The sequence below is a fragment of the Phascolarctos cinereus genome, unplaced genomic scaffold, assembly GCF_003287225.1.
Source record: "Phascolarctos cinereus isolate Bilbo 61053 unplaced genomic scaffold, phaCin_HiC Scaffold_1;HRSCAF=81, whole genome shotgun sequence".
Classification (NCBI taxonomy): Eukaryota; Metazoa; Chordata; class Mammalia; order Diprotodontia; family Phascolarctidae; genus Phascolarctos; species Phascolarctos cinereus.
In genome coordinates, this window is record NW_027555514.1 from 211,021,526 (window position 1) to 211,043,529 (window position 22,004).

The 22,004-nt window shown below is 50.4% G+C and overlaps 3 protein-coding genes across 3 annotated transcripts; 2 read left to right on the top strand and 1 right to left on the bottom strand.

Moving 5' to 3' along the window:
* Nucleotides 1-697: 697 nt before the first annotated feature.
* PRPH (peripherin) lies at nucleotides 698-5,417 on the top strand. The gene is made up of 9 exons (XM_020966336.2): nucleotides 698-1,338; nucleotides 1,858-1,918; nucleotides 2,139-2,234; nucleotides 2,803-2,967; nucleotides 3,095-3,220; nucleotides 3,330-3,550; nucleotides 3,819-3,868; nucleotides 4,630-4,709; nucleotides 4,926-5,417. Exons 1-9 carry the CDS (start codon nucleotides 803-805, stop codon nucleotides 4,989-4,991), a joined length of 1,401 nt encoding a protein of 466 aa, XP_020821995.1. The 5' UTR covers nucleotides 698-802; the 3' UTR covers nucleotides 4,992-5,417.
* Nucleotides 5,418-9,616: 4,199 nt separating this feature from the next.
* Nucleotides 9,617-15,980, top strand: TROAP (trophinin associated protein). The gene is made up of 12 exons (XM_020966326.1): nucleotides 9,617-9,952; nucleotides 10,078-10,261; nucleotides 10,492-10,628; nucleotides 11,575-11,654; nucleotides 12,079-12,131; nucleotides 13,201-13,334; nucleotides 13,706-13,825; nucleotides 13,923-14,006; nucleotides 14,535-14,792; nucleotides 14,890-15,253; nucleotides 15,531-15,706; nucleotides 15,854-15,980. The coding sequence occupies exons 1-12, from the start codon at nucleotides 9,809-9,811 to the stop codon at nucleotides 15,884-15,886; spliced, it is 1,767 nt and encodes a 588-aa protein (XP_020821985.1). The 5' UTR covers nucleotides 9,617-9,808; the 3' UTR covers nucleotides 15,887-15,980.
* A 917-nt stretch (nucleotides 15,981-16,897) lies between these two features.
* C1QL4 (complement C1q like 4) lies at nucleotides 16,898-21,745 on the bottom strand. Its single transcript, XM_020966337.2, has 2 exons — nucleotides 20,236-21,745; nucleotides 16,898-17,856 (listed from the first exon to the last, which is right to left on the bottom strand). The coding sequence occupies exons 1-2, from the start codon at nucleotides 20,767-20,769 to the stop codon at nucleotides 17,677-17,679; spliced, it is 714 nt and encodes a 237-aa protein (XP_020821996.1). The 5' UTR covers nucleotides 20,770-21,745; the 3' UTR covers nucleotides 16,898-17,676.
* Nucleotides 21,746-22,004: the final 259 nt, after the last annotated feature.

Below are 22,004 nucleotides of genomic sequence, written 5' to 3' on the forward strand. Positions count from 1 at the left end.
TCTACCCACCCCCACTTCTGATGATTTTCTACACATACATACATACAGCAAAGGAATACCAAAGCAAAACTGTGGTCCCTTACACCTCATTCTAACTTAAATTGGGGTTGGAGGGAATGGGACCGAGCAGGTTGGAGGGAATGGGACCGAGCAGCACCTACATGCTCAAAACAAGGGCCAGGTGTCTTGGTGTCTGCTCTATGTGGTGATTTTTTTCTCACATCTTTCCTCTGTCATCCATGGAGCAGAGGGGGCAGTAGCCCTATCATTATATATCTTCCTTCATCTATATTTCTGTGTTAAACATCTGCACCTTGAACCCTTCACAACATTCTTGTGTCCCCTCACATCTATCCCCTTCCCACGCAATTTACTTTTCCTTGAAGGCAGGGATCAACCCTGACAACACCCAGCACAGTGCTGGGCACAGAAGAGCTGGTCAGTAAATACTGAGTGACTTAGATTAATTCCATCTGATATTAATCTGGGGTCCATCTCCTCTGTTCACCCCAAGTGGACAAATCTGCTTTTCCCATCACCCCCAAGTCAGAAATGCTGGGCCAAGCCCTGGCCCAGAAGGTGAGGGGACTGAAAGGTTTGTAGAGAGATGGAGCAGCCCCCCTTCCCGCTCGGCCTCCACTCAGACGAAGCAGTCAGGCCAGTGGGAGGAGTCAGCCCCCCCTTGTGCCTGGCTGGGCTATAAAGCAGCCTCTGGCTCCATCAGCATCTCCTCCCCAACCCCCACAGCTGCTCCTGCAGTCTTTCCCTGGCTGGCTGTGTGGCTCCAGAGTCCTCAGCCACCATGAGTCACTTATCAGGCCTTAGAACTAGCTCCAGCTCTACCTCATACCGACGCACCTTTGGGGCACCACCCTCACTGTCCCCAGGCTCCTTCTCCTACTCCTCAGGTTCCCGCTTTTCCAGCCGCCTGCTGACCTCTCCATCCCCCAGCTCCTCTGTCCGTCTGGGGAGCTTCCGGGGACCCCGGGCTGGGGTAGGTGCCCTGCGCTTGCCCTCAGAACGCCTTGACTTCTCCCTGGCCGAGGCCCTGAACCAGGAGTTCCTGGCCACCCGAAGTAATGAAAAGCAGGAACTTCAGGAGCTCAATGACCGCTTTGCCAGCTTCATAGAGAAGGTTCGGTTCCTGGAGCAGCAGAATGCAGCCCTACGTGGGGAGCTGAGTCAGGTCCGAGGCCAGGAGCCTGCCCGAGCAGACCAACTGTGCCAGCAGGAGCTTCGTGAGCTTCGTCGGGAGCTGGAGTTGTTGGGCCGAGATCGCGATCGAGTGCAAGTGGAGAGGGATGGGCTGGCAGAGGATCTGGCTGCTCTTAAGCAAAGGTCAGGGGAACTTGCTCAGAGAAGAGAAGGGGCCCAAGGAGGGGGGCAGGTGGGGAGGGAGGAAGGGACGTGAAGCTTGAGAGGATATGAATCACCTGTTGGGGGGAAATCTACAAGGGAGGCTTGGGGCATGGGAGAAGATGGGGATGTGTATCAGGTGGCCTTATCCACTCTGCTACTCTCCCGGTGCCACAGAGCTTGGGTGTGGCTCACCCTGGATCCAAGCTGGATGTAATACTGCCTGGATTCTGGCCCTTTCTTTGTTGTGCCTCCTGGGGGACATCCCCATCTCCCTCCACACTCAGTCCTTCACAGACCCTTGAGAGGAACACTTAGGAGGACCTAAAGCAATCACGTTACAGTGCCTGATTCCTCTAACTTTGTGTTCTGGGGTGGCTTCTACCCAGAACTCCTAGTTCTTGTATCAGATGGTACCCAAGGGAATCAAAGGAAAGGGTCTTGCGGGGGGAGTCTGAGCAGTGTTTCCTGGGCTCAGTCTCTTACTATTGTACCTGTCAGGTTGGAAGAGGAGATACATAAACGAGAGGATGCAGAGAATAATCTGGTGCTTTTCCGGAAGGTAAGCAGGGTGTGGCCCCTAGCGTGGATCCTGGATCCTCTTCCATCAGCCAAGCTGTGGCATCACTATAAGGCACCTGTCCTTTTCCCCAAAGAGTCAGGGATCTCTGGTGCTGGGGGAGGTAGATGGGATCTCTAAGGCAGTCAGGAGCAGGATCATATCCTTACTGAATCTGACCAACTCACTGCCCTCTCAACAACCTGCCCCTGCTTCTGCCTAGGATGTGGACGATGCAACACTGTCCCGCCTGGAGTTGGAAAGGAAGATTGAGTCCCTGATGGATGAGATAGAATTTCTCAAAAAACTACATGAGGAGGTGGGTGGCTGATGGGAATGGGGGAGGGAGGCAGGAGGGGAAGGGATAAGATCTAACTCTCAAGAGGATCTATTAGGAGGGAGGGGCCTTAGTAGGGAGCTGACTCCCGCCCCTGCTGTAGAAGTGGTGCTCACTCACGCCCATGCACCATCTGGTGGTGAGCAGCAGAATTGTATCCCTGCAAGCAGACACAGGAGAGGCCCAGGGGCAAGGACAATTCTGTCCTCTATTGGGGAGACCAGTTTCTAACTACCCTACCTGTTCATCTTCGTAATTTCTTCTTTTTTTCCCCATTTCTACGTGGCATGTGTGTGGGTGTGGAAGAAGAGGGGAAAGGGTGGGTTACATGGGGCTGAATCTGTCCATATGTCTAGGACTTAGGGGTGCCTTTGCCTATTCTTGGGTGGCTTTCCCATTACTGGAATGGCTGGCCTGGGTGCAGTTCTGACCTCTTGGGTGTGGCATACATCTGGTGTGTGGATGGTATGGGCAAATATGCCCAGTGTCCATTAGATGTATATCCGGATAGTGTGGTGGACCCACATGGGGTGTGGTCATTGGGTGGCAGGAGCTGAGGGACCTACAGGTGAACCTGGAAAGCCAACAAGTGCAGGTGGAGGTGGAGGCGACAGTGAAGCCAGAGCTGACGGCAGCACTCAGAGACATCCGCACTCAGTATGAAAGCATAGCAGTGAAGAACCTGCAGGAGGCAGAAGAATGGTACAAGTCTAAGGTGTGGACCTGGACGCTGGGGGATGCAGGGGAAGAGGAACTGAGGACAGGGGAAGCTGGAAAAGCAAGGTGGGGGGAGCAGAGGCTAGAATGGACAACCTCAACTGTGTCTCCCCAACCCTACCCAGTATGCAGACCTGTCAGATGCAGCGAACAGGAACCATGAGGCCCTTCGCCAGGCCAAGCAGGAGATGAATGAGTCCCGAAGGCAAATCCAGAGTCTAACCTGTGAAGTGGATGGGCTACGGGGGACTGTAAGTGCCGGGTGGAGGCTGGGGCTTCTATGGGTTACCTGAAACATGGGCATCAGGGGACCGGGGAAGGGAGTGGCCAAATAAAGAGCCACTCTCCTACCCCTGGTAGAATGAGGCATTGCTTCGGCAACTTCGAGAGCTGGAAGAGCAGTTTGCCCTGGAGGCTGGGGGGTACCAGGCCGGGGCTGCCAGGCTGGAGGAAGAGCTCCGACAGCTGAAGGAGGAGATGGCCCGGCATCTTCGTGAGTACCAGGAGCTGCTCAACGTCAAGATGGCCCTGGACATTGAGATTGCCACCTACAGGAAGCTGCTGGAGGGAGAGGAGAGCAGGTGGGAGTAATGGGGTACAAGGTGGGAACAGACAGGACAGGAAAAGGAGGATGGAAGAGCTGGGGGAGTGGGAGGAGGGAGCAGACCTGGGTAGGGATAGTATTAGGTAGAGATGGAAGGAAGGAAGAAGGGAGGAAAAGAAGGAATGAGGGAAGATAGAGAGGAGTTGTCAAAGAACTAGAGAAAAGAAGGGGTTGAAGATGTTGAGAGACTAGGCAGGTGGAAGAATGCCCCATCTCTGATCACACTGCCCTCACCCTTTCTCCAGGATCTCTGTGCCAATCCACTCCTTTGCCTCCTTCAGCATGAAGACATCTGGTGAGTCACAGACATAGACACACACATTGGCTGTTCTCATACCACCTTCTCCACCTCTAGATGCCTTCACTTTCCTACCCCAGTGGATGATAGGATATAGTCATAAGGGACCTTAAACAATTTGACTGAAATCCCTCATGGACAGGAAGTGATTTGCCCAAGATCAATAAGGAATAGGGCAAAGAGTCAAGTCCAGATCCTCTGATTTCAAATGCCAGGCTCTCTCAATTACGCCATGTCTTTACTACCTACACCTCTTAGGTCCTCTATCCCAGCTCTGTTTTATAACCCAGGATAACTTCTATTCCCTATTTCTCCAAGGAGGCAAGAGATTTTAGTCTCTCCTCTCCACAGCTTCCACTCACCAACAAACATTTGATTTGGAGGGGCCTCAGGATCAAGTCCCAGGTCTGCCAGTGACTATATGATCTTGGGCCAGTCACTTAATAGTTCATTTTCTATGACATTTTAAGTTTTTGAAAGCCCTTTCTCAACAACGCCCTGAAGTAAGCTGTCCAGGCATTATTATCTTTATATTACAGATGAGGAAACATGAGTATGTTACCTTTCCTCAGTTTCCTAACCTGCAAAATGGGGATAATTATAACTACCTCAGACTTGTGTGGCTCAAACGAGAATGTCTGTAAAATGTCATAAACCTTAACATGCTGTGAAACTGTGTAAAATGTATAAACTATTATGATTATTTCCTTTCCCTGTCTTCCCCTCCATCCACCCCCTCAATACTCTACTCCCTTAAGTGCCTGAGCCTGAACTTCCCTCGGACACCCACAGCCGAAAGATGGTTTTGATCAAGACCATAGAAACTCGAGATGGGGAGGTGAGTTGGGAAGCACCTGAGGGTCTTCAGGAGGTCCTTAGTTTTGTTCTTTATTTCTGTGAGCCACAACAACAGAGGGAGGTGGGCGTGATGGACAGATGGGTAAAAGCTATTGTTCCTTAGGCCAGGGAGGGGTAAACCCCAGCTTTCACGATGGGGGGGGGCAGTGGGAGCCAACAGGCCTCAACAGGCCACTAAGCCTATCCTTCTCAGCAGGTGGTGACAGAGTCCCATAAGGAACAGAGGAGTGAAATAGATAAATCTTCCACTCACAGCTACTAAGCCTTCAATGAACCGAAGATGCCTACCACTCTCTCCCTAAACTTCCAGATCAGGGGTCTGAACTAGCCCCTACACCCTGCATGGTGCTTGGGGCCTAGTTCCCACCAAACCCCAAATCCCAAGTAATGTAATGACCCAACTGTGGGTCATCCCTTTAGCTGGTGCTGTGGACGCATTCTCCAATCTCCCTGGCATAGGGCCTCCTCCTTCCACAACATGAATGTGGCCTCTTCTTGTCCTTTTGCATATCTGTGGCCTAGCATCCATCCTAATTGCACCCCTTTCCCACCAATGGGTGAGCCCATTGACCCAAAGATGACCCCCTCTACCCTGTAACCGTATGCAGTCCGTGATCCCTTCCTCTGTCTCTGCTAAATCTCTGCATTTTGCTTTTACCATCAATAAAGTAAAGTTACCATCAAAAGAGACCCTTGGCTCAGAGCCTGATATGGGATAGGGTGGCGGGAGAGGGCTTTAGATGGCTTCACCACAACCCTGCAGAGGGAGCATGGGCGGTACCCCCTGGGGGAGCCTGACACGATTCTGGGGTCACCACCAGGCCAGGTAATGCTCTCAAGGGCCATAGGACTAATTTTTAATGTGGTCAGACCATCATAAGGTGGGGGAGGGGAATGCCATCAAAGACCCCTGAACCAGTGACAACAAAAGGTCAACTTCCATGATGTCTAGTCTTAGTAGTTCTATACTCTTAACATGGATGTGTTTCCTATTTCCAGTTTTTGCAACTACAAATGCCCATGTTCTTCTGCAAATGTAAACAGGTCAACACAGCTTGCCAGGGAACACAGACATACACAGGCAGGGGACTGGTAAACTGACGCTTTTTTCTCCTTGGTGAAAGATCCTCCCAACCCAGCCCCAATCTAGTCAACTCATTCATACAAAGAATCCAAAGAAAAGGCTGTTACTTAAAGCCAAGATTTTATTGTCCTTCCTCTAGAAGCAAACCCCAAGGCAATTTCCCAGAGCAGTGGGTCAAGTTAGTTAATAGTAAGAAAAATTGTTTAGTATACAGAAGGTTCTCGGGTTCTGGAGACCTCCACATAAGATTATTTTATATAGTGTGAATTTGCCTGTTGACACAGGGAAGGGAGAGAAGGACATAGAAAGGGGGCTGCATACCACCCCCCCTCCCCGAGTTGTGGAGGAAGGGGGCCAGTATAGGTTCAAAGACAGGTGAGGGCCAGGGACAGAGAAGGGACAGCAGGAGGAGGAACACTGGGATCAGGGCCAGCCACGTGGGGGCCTTGGCTAACGGGGAGGAAGGAGAGGTGGGGTGAGACCTAGACACACTGGGGCTGGGCATCGACAAAGACAGAAGAGCACAGCCATACATGGGGACGTGTGTGCTTGGGGCCTAGTTCCTACCAAACCCCAAATCCCAAGTAATGTAATAACCCAACTGTGGGTCACCCCTTTAGCTGATGCTGATGATGCATTGTGGGGGGCCAGACACCTGGCAGGTGGGTGGAGTGGAACAAATATCTCCTCTCTCAGTGCAGGAGGTTTCAAGAAGGTGAGGTAATCTTTCCCAAGTCAGTTCTTCTGCTTTTACATGGAGGATTTTTTTTTAGGATTTTTTTTTTTGGTGGGGGGTGGAGGGTGGCAAGGCTGCCTAGAGGCAGGAGTGGAAAGAGAGCACAGTAAAGTTGAACATAGATGTTTTTGAGGAATGCAGATTTCTTTCAGAATTCTTTAGTAAAATTGAATTTGGGTAATGTGAGAACTGTCTGTACTTTTTTTCTACTTACCTACAAAATCTCACTATTGTGTTTGTTGGGAAGATCTCTCCCTCTTTCCTAAACTGTGATAATGCTCATCTCAGCCTGTGAAACAAATTTTTGAAGCTCTCTAGTTCTTGTAGATAACATAGTTTGCATCCTAAGGAGTCAGAAGAAGGATGTATCCCCGTCCCATTCTCACTATCCCATTTAGCCAATCACTGCCATAGAATACCAGGGAACCAGAAGAATTTAACCATCTTTTACATGGACAAAAATGGGAACCTTTTTCGTATAATGTGGAAATGCCTGTGAGCCATTTTGGGAGATATTTTGCTACCGATTCTACCCAGACCACCACCACCATCAAGCTGATTTGAGATAGCAGAACTCTGCTGCAAAAAGCCATCCTGCAAACTTCTGAGACCTCTGAGGGTTAACATCCACCCCTTCCCTACTTGCACCTCTGGGAGCTGCTATCCCTTCCCTTCTCCCAATTGTTTGCTCCCACAGATGATCTGAAATGACAAGCCCCGGCAGTCTTGGGATAGCTGGTGAAGAGTCAACTCAAGACACAGACCAGAAAAGGATCTTATCCACACCAGTTCCGAGACCTCTCCTGGCTACAGAGAACATCTTTCTTTCTCTTTTTTTTCTTTCTTCTTTTTTTTTTTTAAGGCAATTGGGGTTAAGTGACTTGCCCAGGGTCACACAGCTAGTCAGTGTCAAGTGTTTGGTCTATGGCCGAATTTGAACTCAGGCCCTCCTGACTTCAGGGCCAGTGCTCTATCCACTGTCCCACCTAGCTGCCCTATAATATCTTTTTCTTTTTTGATGAGACAATCAGGGTTAAGTGACTTGCCCAGAGTCACACAGCTATTGAGTGTTATGTGTCTGGGGCTGGATTTGAACTCAGATCCTCCTGACTCCAGGACTGGTACTCTATCCACTTTGCCACCTAGCTGCCCCTTAAAGCTCTCACCTTGTCCCACGTTTTTCAGACAGCAGGTTCAACCAACTAACCTCAGTGGAACCATCATTCATTTTATTCATTCGACAAATACTTGAGTGCATATTACATACCTATGATCAGCATCATTGGGCAATTTTACAGAGAGTATAATTCTTTTTTTATATTAATTTATTTTAATTGATCAACAATCATTTCCATAAGCTTTTGAGTTTTAAATTTTTCTTCCCCTCCCCCCCAAGATGGTGTGTAAGCTATACATCCTATTAAGTGTATTTTCACATTAATCATGTTGTAAGGGAGAATTAGAACCAATAGGAGGAACCACCAGAAAGAGGAAACAAAACAGAAGGAAAAAAAATAGCAAATGGTATGTAAAGAATATGATTCTTGTCTTCACAAGAGTTATGGTCTAGTAATGGAGATAAAACAGGGACAGAGATAGCTATTTTTATTAAATATCATGAATGTTAGTATCATTCTACCCAGAATGCAATGGCAGCTAGGTGGTACAGTGAATAGAGCATTGGACTTGGAGTCAGGAAAATCTGAATTCGAATGTGACCTTAGACACTTACTAGCTGTGTGACCCTGAGCAAGTCACTTATCCCTGTTTGCCTCAGTTTCCTCATCTGTAAAAGGAGCTGGAGAAGAAAAGGGCAAACCTCTCCAGCATCTGCCAAGAAAACCTTAAAGAGGGTCACAGAGAGTTGGACTAGATTGACAACAACAAAATCCAGAGTGCACTTGGGACAATACAGGTATCTTGTTCTCTCTCAGTCCTAGAAAGGATTAGGACAGTCATAAATTCTCTTTCCCTCTGTGAAAACTTGTGGAGCTTTCTGGTCCTCACAGAGATCTATATTAAAAACAAGTATTGCAAATGCAATCACTACAGCTCCAATTAGAGATAATATGTGGTGGTAAGAGTATAAGAGAGGTCTGAACAAAAGGCGATATAAGAAGTTGCAACCGGGAACCTCGGAAAAGGCTTCAACAATGTGGAATTTGAGATGGGCAGGGTAAGGTAGGATTTTAATGGAAAGTGATAGGGGATACAATAAATAAAGAGTTCCTGAGGGGAAAGAGTGTGAGAGAAACAGATGATGAAAGGCCAGGGTAACTCATTAACCATGCACCTTATTACCTCCCTAAAACCCCATGAGGGGGATGGTACAAAATAGTACAGTTACAGTTGAGGAAACTGAGGTTCAGAGAGCTCCCTTAGGAAGCTTGATTATAGGCACGCACGAAGTTAAGTAGAAGAGTCAAAATAAGTCCAAGTATTTGGACTGACTATTCTACCACATCACGAAGCTTCTCAATAAAGACAGATACAGTATGTACTTTATTTAGAAAGCAATGGGGAGCCATAGAAAGCTTCTGAGCAGGGGGGTGACCGATTAGGAGCATACCCGCGACCCCCGAAGGGCTCTCACTCACCCATGCCCTTTCCTGCACCTCCCAACCCCAGAAGCCCACCAAGGACGTTTCAAAATGGCTCCAGGGATGACGTCAAAGAAGCCTGTCGTCAAGCGGTCAGGTCTAGGTCGAACCTGTCAATACTCCCCTTTCTCCCCACCCGAGGGTCCATCCCCTCCCGGCCGCGGGATCTCGTGGGACTTACCCCTACCGCCTTCTTCCCACCGCGACTCCCTGCCCAGGCAGTTCCTTCTCCCCGCCTCCCGCCACCCCAGGCTCCGGGCCAGCGGATAAACCGTTGGGATGCAACCCCTTTGGAAACCGCTCATGCTTTCCGGGTGCGTAGGACAGGGGCGAGAGGAAAAGGGGAGGAGGAGCGGGGACGAGCGCTCCGCCCCCTTCCATGCCCACCAGACCGGACACGCCTACTTTCTGTGGATTGGTCGCCGGGGTTCTAGTCCACGCTCCGTACGAGAGAGCGGACCGGCCAATCAGAAGCTTTGAATGAGTATTTTACAAACTGAAGAAGTGGATTGCTCTAGTTAGCGGCTGGGCTGGGCTGGAAGGAGTTGAGAGGGTGGTCTTATTGCGGGAAGTGACCCTGCTCTTGGACCGTGTGTTGTGGGGTGGGGGAGAGAAGAAAGCCGTGACCGTGGTCCTTCCCCACCCCAGGAGTGGTCACGATGACTACCAGTGGGGATTTGATGGACACCCACCTGCAAACTGCCTTTTCCACCCCCAGCAGGATTCCCGTGTTGGCCCGGAAATGCCTGCTTCTTTCTGGGGGGGGGTCCCAAGCCTCTGGCCAGGAGAATCGGAATCCAAAGGTGAGCTTGAGCCAGGCCAGTCACCTGGGAGGGAGGGGGAGAGAGGAATGGAAGTGCAGTGGGGTTACAGCTTTCCAGCGCTCACACTGAACCCCAGATTTCTGTTCTTCTCTCCTTGCTCCCAGGGGATGATGCAGAAGAAGATGTTTGGTGCCCAGCTTCTCCAGAAAGACCTAGTCAGCCCTAGGCACAAGCTGAAACAGCAGACTGTGGGCCTGAAGGGAAACCTTCGACCGCGGGCCCCACTGGAGGAAATTAGCCTTGGTTCTGTGGGGCAAAATATGGAGGCTGTTCCTCCACCTAGGCCAGGTACTGCTTTAAGGTCTAGAAATGCAGCTCTTCCGTCTAAGCAGCAGTCAACAACAAGGTCGACTGGGAGAGGGGCAAAACTGAATAAGTGCCTGGAGGTTCCTTTGAGTTCTGTTCTTGGGCATCCCCATGATGGTGGTGTGGGGACTAGGACCACTTAGAGGCAGGGTACTTTCTCCCCTATGCCTTTCACCTACTGTCACCTCTTTCTGTCACCTTTCTTCCTTCAGTGGACGCTGGAGATTTGGCCCCCATGCTGTCAAGTGTGGAGGTGACTAGCGGTGGTCACAGATGCCAGACAGGTCTGGCCCAGAGAGTACTGATCCGGGGAAACCAAAACCCAAAAGGTGCCTCCTGTGGGGTACAGGTGAGTTACAGCTGTTGGGTCTGTTCCTAGGCTATGAAGCCTCTCTCTGCAGTCCCTCCGACCTCTACAGACATAAAGGATTCTGTCCCGTTTTCTGGATTTTTGTGGCTGAAATGGGGCCATTGATGATACATTTCCCCAACCTCTGTTAGCTCAAGGAATTCCCACAATTCAAGTGACCCAGGGCATCAGGTCTCAGACTCTAAAGCAGAAGTTCTTAAGCTTTTTCACAGATCCCTTTCTCAGTCTGGTGAAGCCCTGGTCATCCTTTCTTACAATAATGATTTAAAATGTATAAAATAAAATATGTAAGATTACAAAAGAAACCAGTTCTGTTGAAATAAAAGTATAATTTTTTTCCCCCATCCAAGTTCATGGACCCCCTGAAATCTGTCCCTGGACCTGTTGGTAGATCATGGATTCCAAGTTAAGTTCTGGAGCTTTAATAGGCCCTCAATAATAGTACCTGGTTCCAATCAGCATGTATTAAACACCTTCTATGTTCAAGGGACTGGGCTAGATCCTGGGAATGGAAGAGGTGAAATAAGTTTATTCCTGGTTCTGTAGTCATGGAGGGGCAGCTAGGTCTCAAGGAGATGCAGTTCATCTGGAGAGGGGATAGTGGTAAAAGAACATTGTACCTACAGTCCATCCTTTGCATGGAATGTCTTCCTTCCTCATGGGTGCCTTTTAAAAGCCTTCAGCTAAGGCCTGTATCACCTTTTCTGTACAACCTTACTCTTACTTGCCCCCAAACCCACCCTTGAGGTGGAGGCCTGTTTTTATTTTTCATTTGTATCCCCAGGACTTTGCACATAGCAAAGACTTTGTAAACGTTGGATTGTTGTACTGAAACGAATAGGTGTGAAGGGGTGGAATGGAGTTTGAAATGAGAGATGGAGGTAGATGGTGGATCGCACTCTTATCCCTTACTACTCTGTTTTAGGTCCAGACCCCAGGATGTCATACCAGATCTTCATTCTTCAGGAGCAATCAAAAGTCAACAGAAAGAAATGTCATCAACCAGTAAGGAGTGGGTCTGGGCTCAGAGGGGTTTGTTCCATGATAGGTACAGAAGCATGATGGGATAATATTCTACCATACTGAAAAGGAATGACCCAACATATTCCTTCCTTACTATGGGCCCTCCCATGGCCTGAACACTCTAATCAGAAGGCTTTGAGGGAGGGGAAAAATAAAGAATCCAGTACAGTGTAGCAGAACTTCCACTATGGTTTCAGCATCTTCAAACCCTTCCTGACTTTCCAGAGCAGGGGTCACTAGTAACCCAGGATCTTATCTGGGTCTGACTGATGTGTTACCAGAAATTCCCACTATACTGAGTGGCCCTGGGATGCCTTGGAGTATGTTAATAGTTGTACTTTACAGAGGGATAGCCCTGAGTGACAGGTAGAGCATAATTCAACCCTCCTATTCTCTCTGACATCAGGACCCAGATGGGCAGTGATTCAGGACAGCCTTGGACGAGAACAAGGCTACCAGGTGAGGTGAAAATGAGATAACTAATTATAGGGGTAGAATGGAATTATCAAAGCTTGGAGCCAGGAGGTATAAATTAGATGGTACATGATCATGGGGGTGCCTCTTTCTAGCTAACATTCTTTCTGCCCCCAAGTACAGCTTTCCATATGTGCCATCTGAAAGTTTCCTAGCCCCCCCAAGTGGGCGTGATTATCATTTTCACTCCCCTCCTCTCAGGAGAATAAGGGTCCCCAATTTAACAAGCTGCTTCTGAAAATTTGCTTATACTGAACTCTAGTATATAGTCTTAACATGTGATCCCATTTGGGGATTTCTTGGCAAAGATACTGGAATGGTTTGCCATTTTCTTCTCCAGCTAATTTTACAGATGAGGAAACTAAGGCAAACAGGGTTAAGTGATTTGCCTAGGGTCACACAGCTAGTAAGTGTCTGAGGCTAGATTTGAACTCAGGAAGATGAGTCTTTCTGACTTCAGATCTGGCACTCTATCCACTTTGCTACCTAGTTGCCCCATAGCCTTAACATAGGTATATGTTAAATACCAGCTCCAATCCAGTTAGCATTTATTAAGCACTTGCTATGTGAAAAGCACTATGCTCGGCCCCTAGTGTAAGGGGGGGAATATCATGGAGGGAGATGCAAAGACAAAATAAAAAAATAGTCCCTGCTCTCAAGACTATGTTCTGCTTGTTAAATCGACATTTTCAGCTTATGGGAATGAGCCATAGTTGGTGCTCGATAAATATCTGTTGAATCAGTTAATCCTCTGATCATGCTATTCTCTATGCCTGATTGCTCTCCCCAGATGTCTCACTCATCCTTCCAGATTCAGCTCAAATAGGACCAACCCTGTGAAGTCTTCCCTGATTCTCTAGTCCCTAGCCAGAAGTGATTTTGCCCTTTGTCTGACCTCATAGCACTTTATGCTCCTCTGTTAGACTTCTCATTCTCATTTATGTACATAGTCTAACCTTTTTTGTTTTATTTACCATGGAGGTAAAACTCCATGGTATCTAGCACAGTACATCGCATGTGATAAATTTTTGAATGAGTGTCATTCTTTACATAGCTCACCAAACCCCAGGACAGCCAACCGTCCCTGCCTCCTCTGCAATGCTGAACAGTTCCCAAAGTAGACGGGAAACCCACAGTCTTGCTCAGCAGGTGCCACTGAAAGGAACACATGAAGCCCCTCTCCCCATGGTGAGATGGGGAGTCCAGAGAGGACCTTAGAGAGTGGAGGTCAAGGATGTTTGGGAGTGGGGGAGATAGGAAATTCCAGCTTTTGGGAGACTTCCCCAGTAGCAGGTAGCACTGAGAATAAGAGCAGGTGGACAGGGTAGTATCGGTATATCCAGAAGGGTATTACAATGTTCAGAGGCCTAGGTCTGAAACAGAACAGACCCAGGCCTTCCTAAAATGAAACTGACTTTCTCTGCCCCAGTCTTCTAGCCTCTCTGCAGTGGATAAGTTAGCAGAAATTCACTTATATTTACCTGTCTCCCTTCAGAGTAATCCAAGGCAAGGTAAATTGGTGTTTTCTGTCCCACTTTTCTTTGTCTTCTCCCCCACAGGATAGCCCTAGCTTCCCTCGGACCTCTTCTCCTCTTGTTCAGTTCACTCCCGGCCAGGTAGGCCATGCCTCGCCTTTTGGACTGGCTAATCGTGTACCTGTCACCCGTCCATCAGCTCTGGTTTGTACATACGTGGGGTTAGGGTTAAGGAAGGAAGTCACCTGAGTGTGAGTTGTGTGGTCTAACCAGTTCTAGCCACTCTCCGATTTCTCCACAGGCCTCCTACTCTGTGGTACGTCATGTGGCTGTCTTCTCCAAGACTCCTCAGGCCACCCCTGCTCCAGCTCCCAGTGTTCAGCAGGTAAGAGGGAGCAGGAAGCAGTGTGAGTACTGCCAGGAAGAATGGAGACCTAGGAGCAGCGGCACTTGGCACTGTGGGTTTGGCATCCCCTCTGCCTTTGTTCGCTGCTTTTGCCCTGGGTGAGTAGCAGTGGACTGCAGTGGATGGGAGTTGTTACTAACAAAGTCCAGCCTCTCTCTGGCTCTGAGCTTACTCTCAAGATACCCTTCCAGCTTTTCTCACATATACTCCTTAGTTATTAAAATTCTGATTAAAGTACCTTCTCATTCTTCCTCTTGAGAAGCAAATCTTGGGGATCTTGTTTTACTCTTTGTCCCCTAAGCCATATTGCCTTTTCTTAGTGAACACAATGTTTGGGGACAAATAGGCTACTTAGGAAGCTTTTTGCCTCAGAGAAATGAACTGCCTTCCTCTCTGGTCCCTTTTGACAGAAGACCCTGGCATTTTCTAGTGAGTTTTGGATGTTGCAAGGGTCCTAAATGCCTCTTTCCCCATCAGCTTGGCTTCCCAATTGTACCTTTCCCCCAGGAGCAGATTGTTGTCAAGCAGTTGTATGAAGAGAGCTGGGCAAATCTGGAGGAGGAAGCTGAGAAACCCTCCCCCGTAACTCCTCTACACAGAATGTCCTTGGAACTGAGCAAACACAAGGCAGACCCCAGGCATACAGGGGTAGCCACCCCCTCCAACAGGATGTCCCTGGAACCGAGCAGATATGAGGTGGATCCCAAAGATGTTGGGGTAGCAGCTTCATCAAACAAGAAGTCCCTGGAGCTGAGCAGGCACGAGGTAGGTCCCAGGGATGTAGGCGTAGCAGCCTCATCCTCCAGGAGGTTGTCACAGGGACTGAGTGGCCTCATGACCTGTATGTATGTCTTATTTACAGCGCATCAATATCTTGAAGCAGCTACTACAACAGGAGGTAGAAGGACTGGCTGAAGTAGAGGATGGCCACCAGAGTGGCCTGTCTCACCTTAAAATGACTGAGCCCAAGCTGGCTATGATTCCTTATACAATGGAACCCTCAGACCATAGTTCTTCACTTCCCAGCCTCCAAGGACCTATGGAGCACCCTGATGTTGGGGAACCCATCTCCACTGGGGGTCCAGGCATTCAAGAACTCATACAGCCACCTAGCGTTGGCATGCACACCACAGCTTCCACCAACCTGACCTTTTTTCAATGCCCGCTCTGTGGCAGCATTCCTCTCCATTCCCTTGACTCCCTAAGGAGTCCCATGGGCACTATAGGTAAGGAACCAGATTTAAGGGGGAGTGGATAGGCGAAGGCACTCTCCCCTGGATACTGAGGGAGGAGTCCCTCCTTTGAATAAGGGGGTGCCCTATCTTTCCTTTTCCATCTCACTTGGGTCTCATCCACTCTTCATGTGGGGCATAGAAGGGGGAAAATCTTATACCAGAACCTGTGCCATCTTGCTTGTGACCAACTTTACCTTCAGATTGAGTAGTCAAAAAGATCTCTGCCTACTTCTCTCCACGCTTATTTCATTCAACCCCCTGCCCCCAGGTCCTGCTGTCTTAGCCCTGTGCCGGCAACTAAATGCGTGGCTGGAAGCCATTAGACTCCTCTATGAAGGCTGCCTGGATGACGAGTGTGCCTTCTATACAGGGCGAGGCATTCCTGGCCCCCAGAGGATCTGTAAGAATCCTGTGGCCACATGGCTGGAGAGGCAGGAGGCCATGGTAAACCTCACTTGGCAGTGGGAAGTCGGGGTGGGGGTGGACTTGTCTGGCATCGTAGGCCTTTTGCCCAGTGAAGACCCGGGTAAAGAAGAGCTGGCCCTGCATTTTAGGAGGAGCCCAGACTAACAGGATATCTTCTCTTTCTAGGATTTTGTTCCAATCACTTCTCCAGCTACCTAGGATTATTCCAAACCTCCCCACACTTCATTCCTCCTTATTTATTATACATGGACCTTATTTTTTTTTAACCTTTCAATAAAATGTTATGATCATAGTTGTGCTTTTTTTTCTTCTTTTAGGGCAGAAAGAAGAGTAGTTTGAGATTTTACCTCTGAGATAAAGGCATGAAGGCAGCTCAGGCTGCTACTGTGTTAGTTATCCACGAGGTGGCACTACCAACCTTCTCATGAGATCTTTGTACTTATTTCTCAGGATTTCCTTTTCTCCCCCCCCCATGGGTATTCTGTGTATTGAAGGCAGTTTTAGGGTCTCTGCTCTCTATCTGGTTATGTTTAAATTATCTACCCTTCTAGATGTCAGTGGTGTTCTCCTTAGGAGCAAACTCCCTCTCCCCAAACCCCGATCCATCCCACTAGCACCTTTCCTTTATTGACATTTTTCCTTTGGTATTAGATGGGTAAGTAGAGGCACCAGCCTGCAGCAAGGGTTCTTAACCTTTTTGTATTTCATTGATGCCTTTGGCAGTCTGGCAATAAAGCCTACAGATTTCTTCTCAGAATAATGCTTTTAAGATGTATAAAATTGCAAAGGAAACCAATTATGTTTTAAGTAAAAATGTAACTTTTTTCCCATCCAAGTTCATGGACTCTTTGGAGTCCATGGACCTCAGGTTAAGAATCCCTATTCTGGAGGAAGAACCTGGCATCACATCCTGCTCACTCCCAAATCAAAAGCTCTCTGCCAATTAATCTCTCCAAAATAAGGCCTTGATGGGGCCCAGCTGACAGCCCACCTACTAGAAGCTGAGACTTACCCCTGTGTTGAAACCTAGGTTTTTCCTGGGCTCAGTATTTCCCCTGAGGTTCCATCCTTTTTCCACCAGTAATCGCGTGTCCATTTCCCTAGAGTGGTTTGGACTCAAGGTGTGGTAGAGGTGTTTGGAGTCATGAAATGGCTGGCAGTGTAGCTTTCTTTTCACTGTTCCTTCTCAGCCCAAGTCACACTCATCTATACATGTCCCAAACCTTATTTTATTAGAAGAGAGAACAGTAACTGTAACCCTAGCACTCAGTCCAATTGTGGGATATGGTAGGAATGGGGCTGCACAATTTGGGTTTAAAATGCCAGAAAATGCTCCTTCAGTTTACTGACCAAGGCTGGATTCAGTTGCATAAGGACTGAGGAGCAGCCATCTCCAGCCTCTACCTTCTGGAGATGAAGGAGTGGGCAGAGAGGGGGGAGAAGACCAGCATCCCAGCCCAAGGCCTAGCCGTATCTTTGGAACACCTCATGGAGTCCAAATCTTCTGCTCTGGATTCCCTTCCCTGCCCCTAGAAGCTGGTGTCCAGTAGCTGGTGTTTACTAGTTGTACATCACTATCTCCTTGCCTAATCGGTTGCCTACCTCTCTGCCTGTCCTACCTTTCTATGGGGGACATCAGGCTCTGAACCCTTGCCCTCCCTCCCAACCTAGGGCCAAACCATCTCCAGGACCTTCATTTGTGCCTCACCTAACACCACTGGTCCTAGAGCCTACCTACCTTTGTGATGCAATACTTCCTTCAGTCCTCTATTCCACAAGGATCACTCCCCAAATTATGCCTCTCTCCCACCCTGAGGCTTAGCTGGTCCCCTAGAAGCTTTCAGTCTGTTGGTTTATGTCTGGTTTTGGGGGAGAAGCAGGGACTGTGACCTGGCAGTCTAAGCAAAAGGAATAAGATGTGGGCATGGAACAGCTGAGGATAGGGCTCAGCCCTGATGGTTCAATGAGGGTGGGGGTCGGGAGAGGGCTCAGTCCGGGTAGATGATGAAGCCAGAGAAGGTGCTGTACTTGTTGGTGTTCCCACCGTGCACCTTGCCGCCATCCAGCTTGATGAACACCTCGTCCCCTACGTCCAGGTGCAGGATAACGCTGTTGCTGGCGTAGTCGTAGTTCTGGTCTGCATCCTGGGCGATGGCACTGGCCCGGACCTGGGGTAAGGGGACCGATGTCGAGGACAACCTCAGAAGTCCGGGCTCCTGGTACTTGGCCCACCCTCCCCCTTCGTTTTCTGACTGATGGGTTGGCAACCTGAGGGGGTCTCAGTTTTCTCCTGCGGATCCCTGGGAACTCAGGCCCAGGCCCAGTCTTTCTCCCATTCCTACTCCGCAAAACTAACCACGCTGGGGGGTGGGGCAGGGCAGGCCGGACACTGCCAAGGACCGCATAAGTCCTTGGGGGCACTGCAGTATTTGATTGGGTTGGCTGGCTCCCCTCCCTGCAACTTATCATACAGGTCAGTGCCCTTTCTATTGAACTGATTCAGCTTGAGGGCCTCGGGAGCTAGAAGTTCGGGCTTCAGGTCTCTAACCCGCACTTTCTCGGCTTGGACCAGACAGGCAAGAATATACTCTACCTGACTGATCTCGCGAAATTTTAAAGTCTGCTTTTAGGGTTAAAAGCCTGGTAAGATAGACCCAGGAGCGCCTTTCCTCTGTCTTTTCCCACCCCCGCTGCCGTCGCACCTCAAATCTGATTGTCAACCACTCCTCCCCCTTCCTACACCCCTGCCCATCATTTCTTTTCCAGTCCCGCAGGGGCTGGTTATTAACGCATTAATTATTCATTATTATTCTAATCACTATTTACCGTCCCCTGGGCCGCAGCCTGGGAGCCATCCGCCCAGAATACAGAATGGGCACCGCCCCAGTCGTGGCGCGCACACACACACACACACACACACACACACACACACACACACACACACACACACTTCTCAGTTGTCAAGAGACTGGAAGCCCAGAGAAAAAAGGAGACCCAAAGAAAGTCTCCAGTAGGTGTGAATGGACTAAAACACACACGGACACCAGGACAGGCCACGGACAGACACTGAGACAGGGAAACGCACAGCCACAGAACTGACTATGAAGACAGTGGGACAGAGACAAGAAGACACAGGAACAAGCAAAGCATACTTGGGGACCCCAAACCCAGAAGCCATCTGGCATAGCCTGGGGTCACCCTCCGGGCACAACTGCCCGACTGCTTCATATCCACAATTTCCCTTTAACTGGCTCTGCGTTTAAAGAGGAACACACTGAAATCCTCTCCCGTCCAGAGTGCTACAAAGCCAGCTTAGAGGAAAGAGCTTAGCTACTTGCTCTTAGAACCGCAGCGCATAGCTCGCCTACCCTCCTACCCTACTTAGGACTCCCTTAGAGCCTCACCTCCTAGTCCTTCACCTTTGTCCCCCATGGTGTTCTGGGCAAAAAGAACCTAAGCTCCCGTTTCCCCAAAACCAAAGACAGCAGTCACAGGTACTGGCCACGGGGCTTCTCTTTGGACTTCCTTCCCACACCTCCTCCGCCCTTTTGGACTCACCCCCTTTGTGTGAACCACGTAATACCAGGATTCGATTGGATCTGGGAGAGTTCCAACAGGTGCAGGTGTGTTTGGGGACTATTCGGAAGCGTTCGAAACAGAGGGATGACGGGGAAGTCAGAACCTCAGGCACCCGGATCGGTGGGTTCTTAAGGTCGGGGCGCTGCCCAGTAAATTTCTCTCCTCCATTCCTGTTATTTCTTCCTCCGAATATCTTTTCCTTTTCACCTCCTAGACTCTGAACTCCTATCCCACCTTGGGCTGCCGCCTCTGGAAAGCTCGGAAGTGGCAATTAAGAAGGGGAGCAGATCGCTAGCCTCTGCGATTTAGGCAAAAAAAAGGATGCGGGGTCGGGAGGGACGGGAAGGTTGTGGTAAGGTGGTGGCGCGAAGTTGTTTGCGTTTGAAAAACAAATAGCCTTTTTTCTTCAAAATCAGAGCCGAATCTAGTGCGAACCGCAAACCAGCGCCCACCCGCCTGCCAACGGACGTCGGCGGCAACTCTAGGGGATAACAGGGTTGGGAGCTTGGAGCTGTAATTGAAGAGACTCCGAGGAGATGCCGGTAGAAGGGAACCCAGGCAGTTTCGAATAAGCAAAGATAGCAAAGTGCTGGAAACTGCAGGGACCGCCCGAGGGACGTTGGGTCTCGGGGTCGGCAGAGGAGGAGGGGAGGTGGAAGGAGTCTAGATGAGGGAAAAGGACTCGGCCCAAAGTCGGGAAAAACAAGAACCAGATCGGGCAGAGAGACTCAACTATCTGGAGACACCTCTGTCCTGCCTGGCATCCTGTTCAAGGCCTCTGGAGTGTGTGTGGTGGGAGGAAGGAGGGGAGGAGGAGGGGGAGTCAAAGGGATGGGGAGGAGAGAAGCTGTCCCAAGAGGGGAGATTGGATGTGTCCCTCCTGAGGAGCTCAAGCTAGGGTGGTGGAAATAGGGGTGGGGCGGGCAAGTCAGAGATACTGGGCGGTCGATTGGGGACGGGTCCCTCACCTGCCCGTTCTTCATCAGATCTGCCCACATGCTGGTGCCGTCGCCGCCGCGCATCAGCACGTGGTAGGCAAAGAAGTATACACCCGGCATGGGACAGGTGAACTTGCCACTGGCCGCCTCATATGCGTTGCCTACGTTGGTCACCACGTCGTCGAAGCGCAGCACCTCGTAGCCCTCATGAGGCCGACGCAGCCCAGCGTAGAAGGCTATACGGGGAGAGTAGGCAGCAGGCACTGCGCCTCCGGGGCCTGGGCCTGGGGGGCCGGGGGGCCCTTGTCTGCCGGGCTCTCCTGGGGGACCTCTCGGGCCCTGCGGACCAGGGGGTCCCCGCAACCCAGCTTTGCCCCTCCGGCCAGTTTCGCCTTTGGCTCCTGGGGGAAATGGAGGCGCAGAAGCGGGTGATCCGTCGGGATCTGGCCCTCGGGGCCCGTGCGGGTCACAAACCATGCGGCAGCGGCCCAGCATCTCGTAGTGCGCGGGCCCGCGGGAGCTGTGCACGAGCAGCGGGATGGCCACAAGTAGCAGCAGTACCATGGCCACCCCGACGGCCGCGCCCACCACCCGCTTGCGGCGGCTTAGGCGGGATGCGGCCAGGGCTAAGAGGTCTTCCTCGCTCTTGGGCGCAATGGTTGCGGCTGCAGTTATCCTGGATTCTCCTCGAGCAACAGTAACAGGGTCTGGGGCAGTATCAGAGCCTGGGCCGGAACTACCCCCACCCGACGGTTTTGTCTGGCCTCTTGCCCCTGCAGGTTCCAATGGCAGTGGTTCAGACCCCGAAAGTGTCTCTTAAAGCAGCTGCCAAGGGGTTTGGTACTGGGGCAGCCCCCGACGGCTTGATGCCCAAGGACCTGGGGACCCTGCGTCCTCAATTCGCCCTGACTGCTCGACACTCACGGATCCCAGATACCTGGGTCACGGGTTCCTCGAACGGTGTGTTTCTCACGAATTCCGAACTCCTGCGTTCCCGAATCCCTTGACGGTTCGGGTCCTGGACCGGGCGGGGGCTACTCCCCGCAGGCCGGGCGCCCCGGGCTCTGCGCTTCGGGAGGCTCGAATCTGATGCGAACTCTTCATAGGGCTCAGCTCTCTGGCCTTGGGATGGTGCTGACCCCACTCCGGCCCTAGCCTGACAGCGGCCCCAGTCCCGCTCTCCTCTCTCTCACTCTCTTTCTCCTTCTGGCTTTCTCACTCCCTCCCACCCTCCTGGGGTGGCTGAGCGGGCTGTGTGAGCAGCCGCGCGGCGGTAGCCGCTATAAGCGGCCGGAGGCGGAGCGACCCCTGCAGCTGAGAGTGGGAGGGCGGGGGCGGGGCGGAGGACTGGCCCTCCCCTTCGGTCTTTTCCTCTCCTTCTGTACCCCAGGAAACAGCTCTAAGGGGAGGCCCAATTACTCCGCCGCCCCCTAAAACACAGGGCCGGGGCTCCACAAACATGTAACCAAGAGGACTTGGACAGAAGCTTGAAGCAGTATGAAAGAAAAAGACAGAGATACCGAGATGTATGGACAGAGACAACAGGAAAGAGAGGCAGGTAGATACAAGAGAGACTTGGTGGAGAGAGGGAAAAGGGAGAAAAAGACAATGGAGGGGCAAAAAAAAAAAAAGGAAAAAGAAGGCCTTCTCCCCAAAGCGCCTGGCTCTGAGCTAACACAGGGCAGGTGTTCGACATATACTTGTTGAATTGCAATGAAAAAAGGCAACAGACAGAAAATGAGTATGAAGCAGGCAGAAAGAGAAAAGAAACCACCAGGAAATAAAGGGGACAAATACTA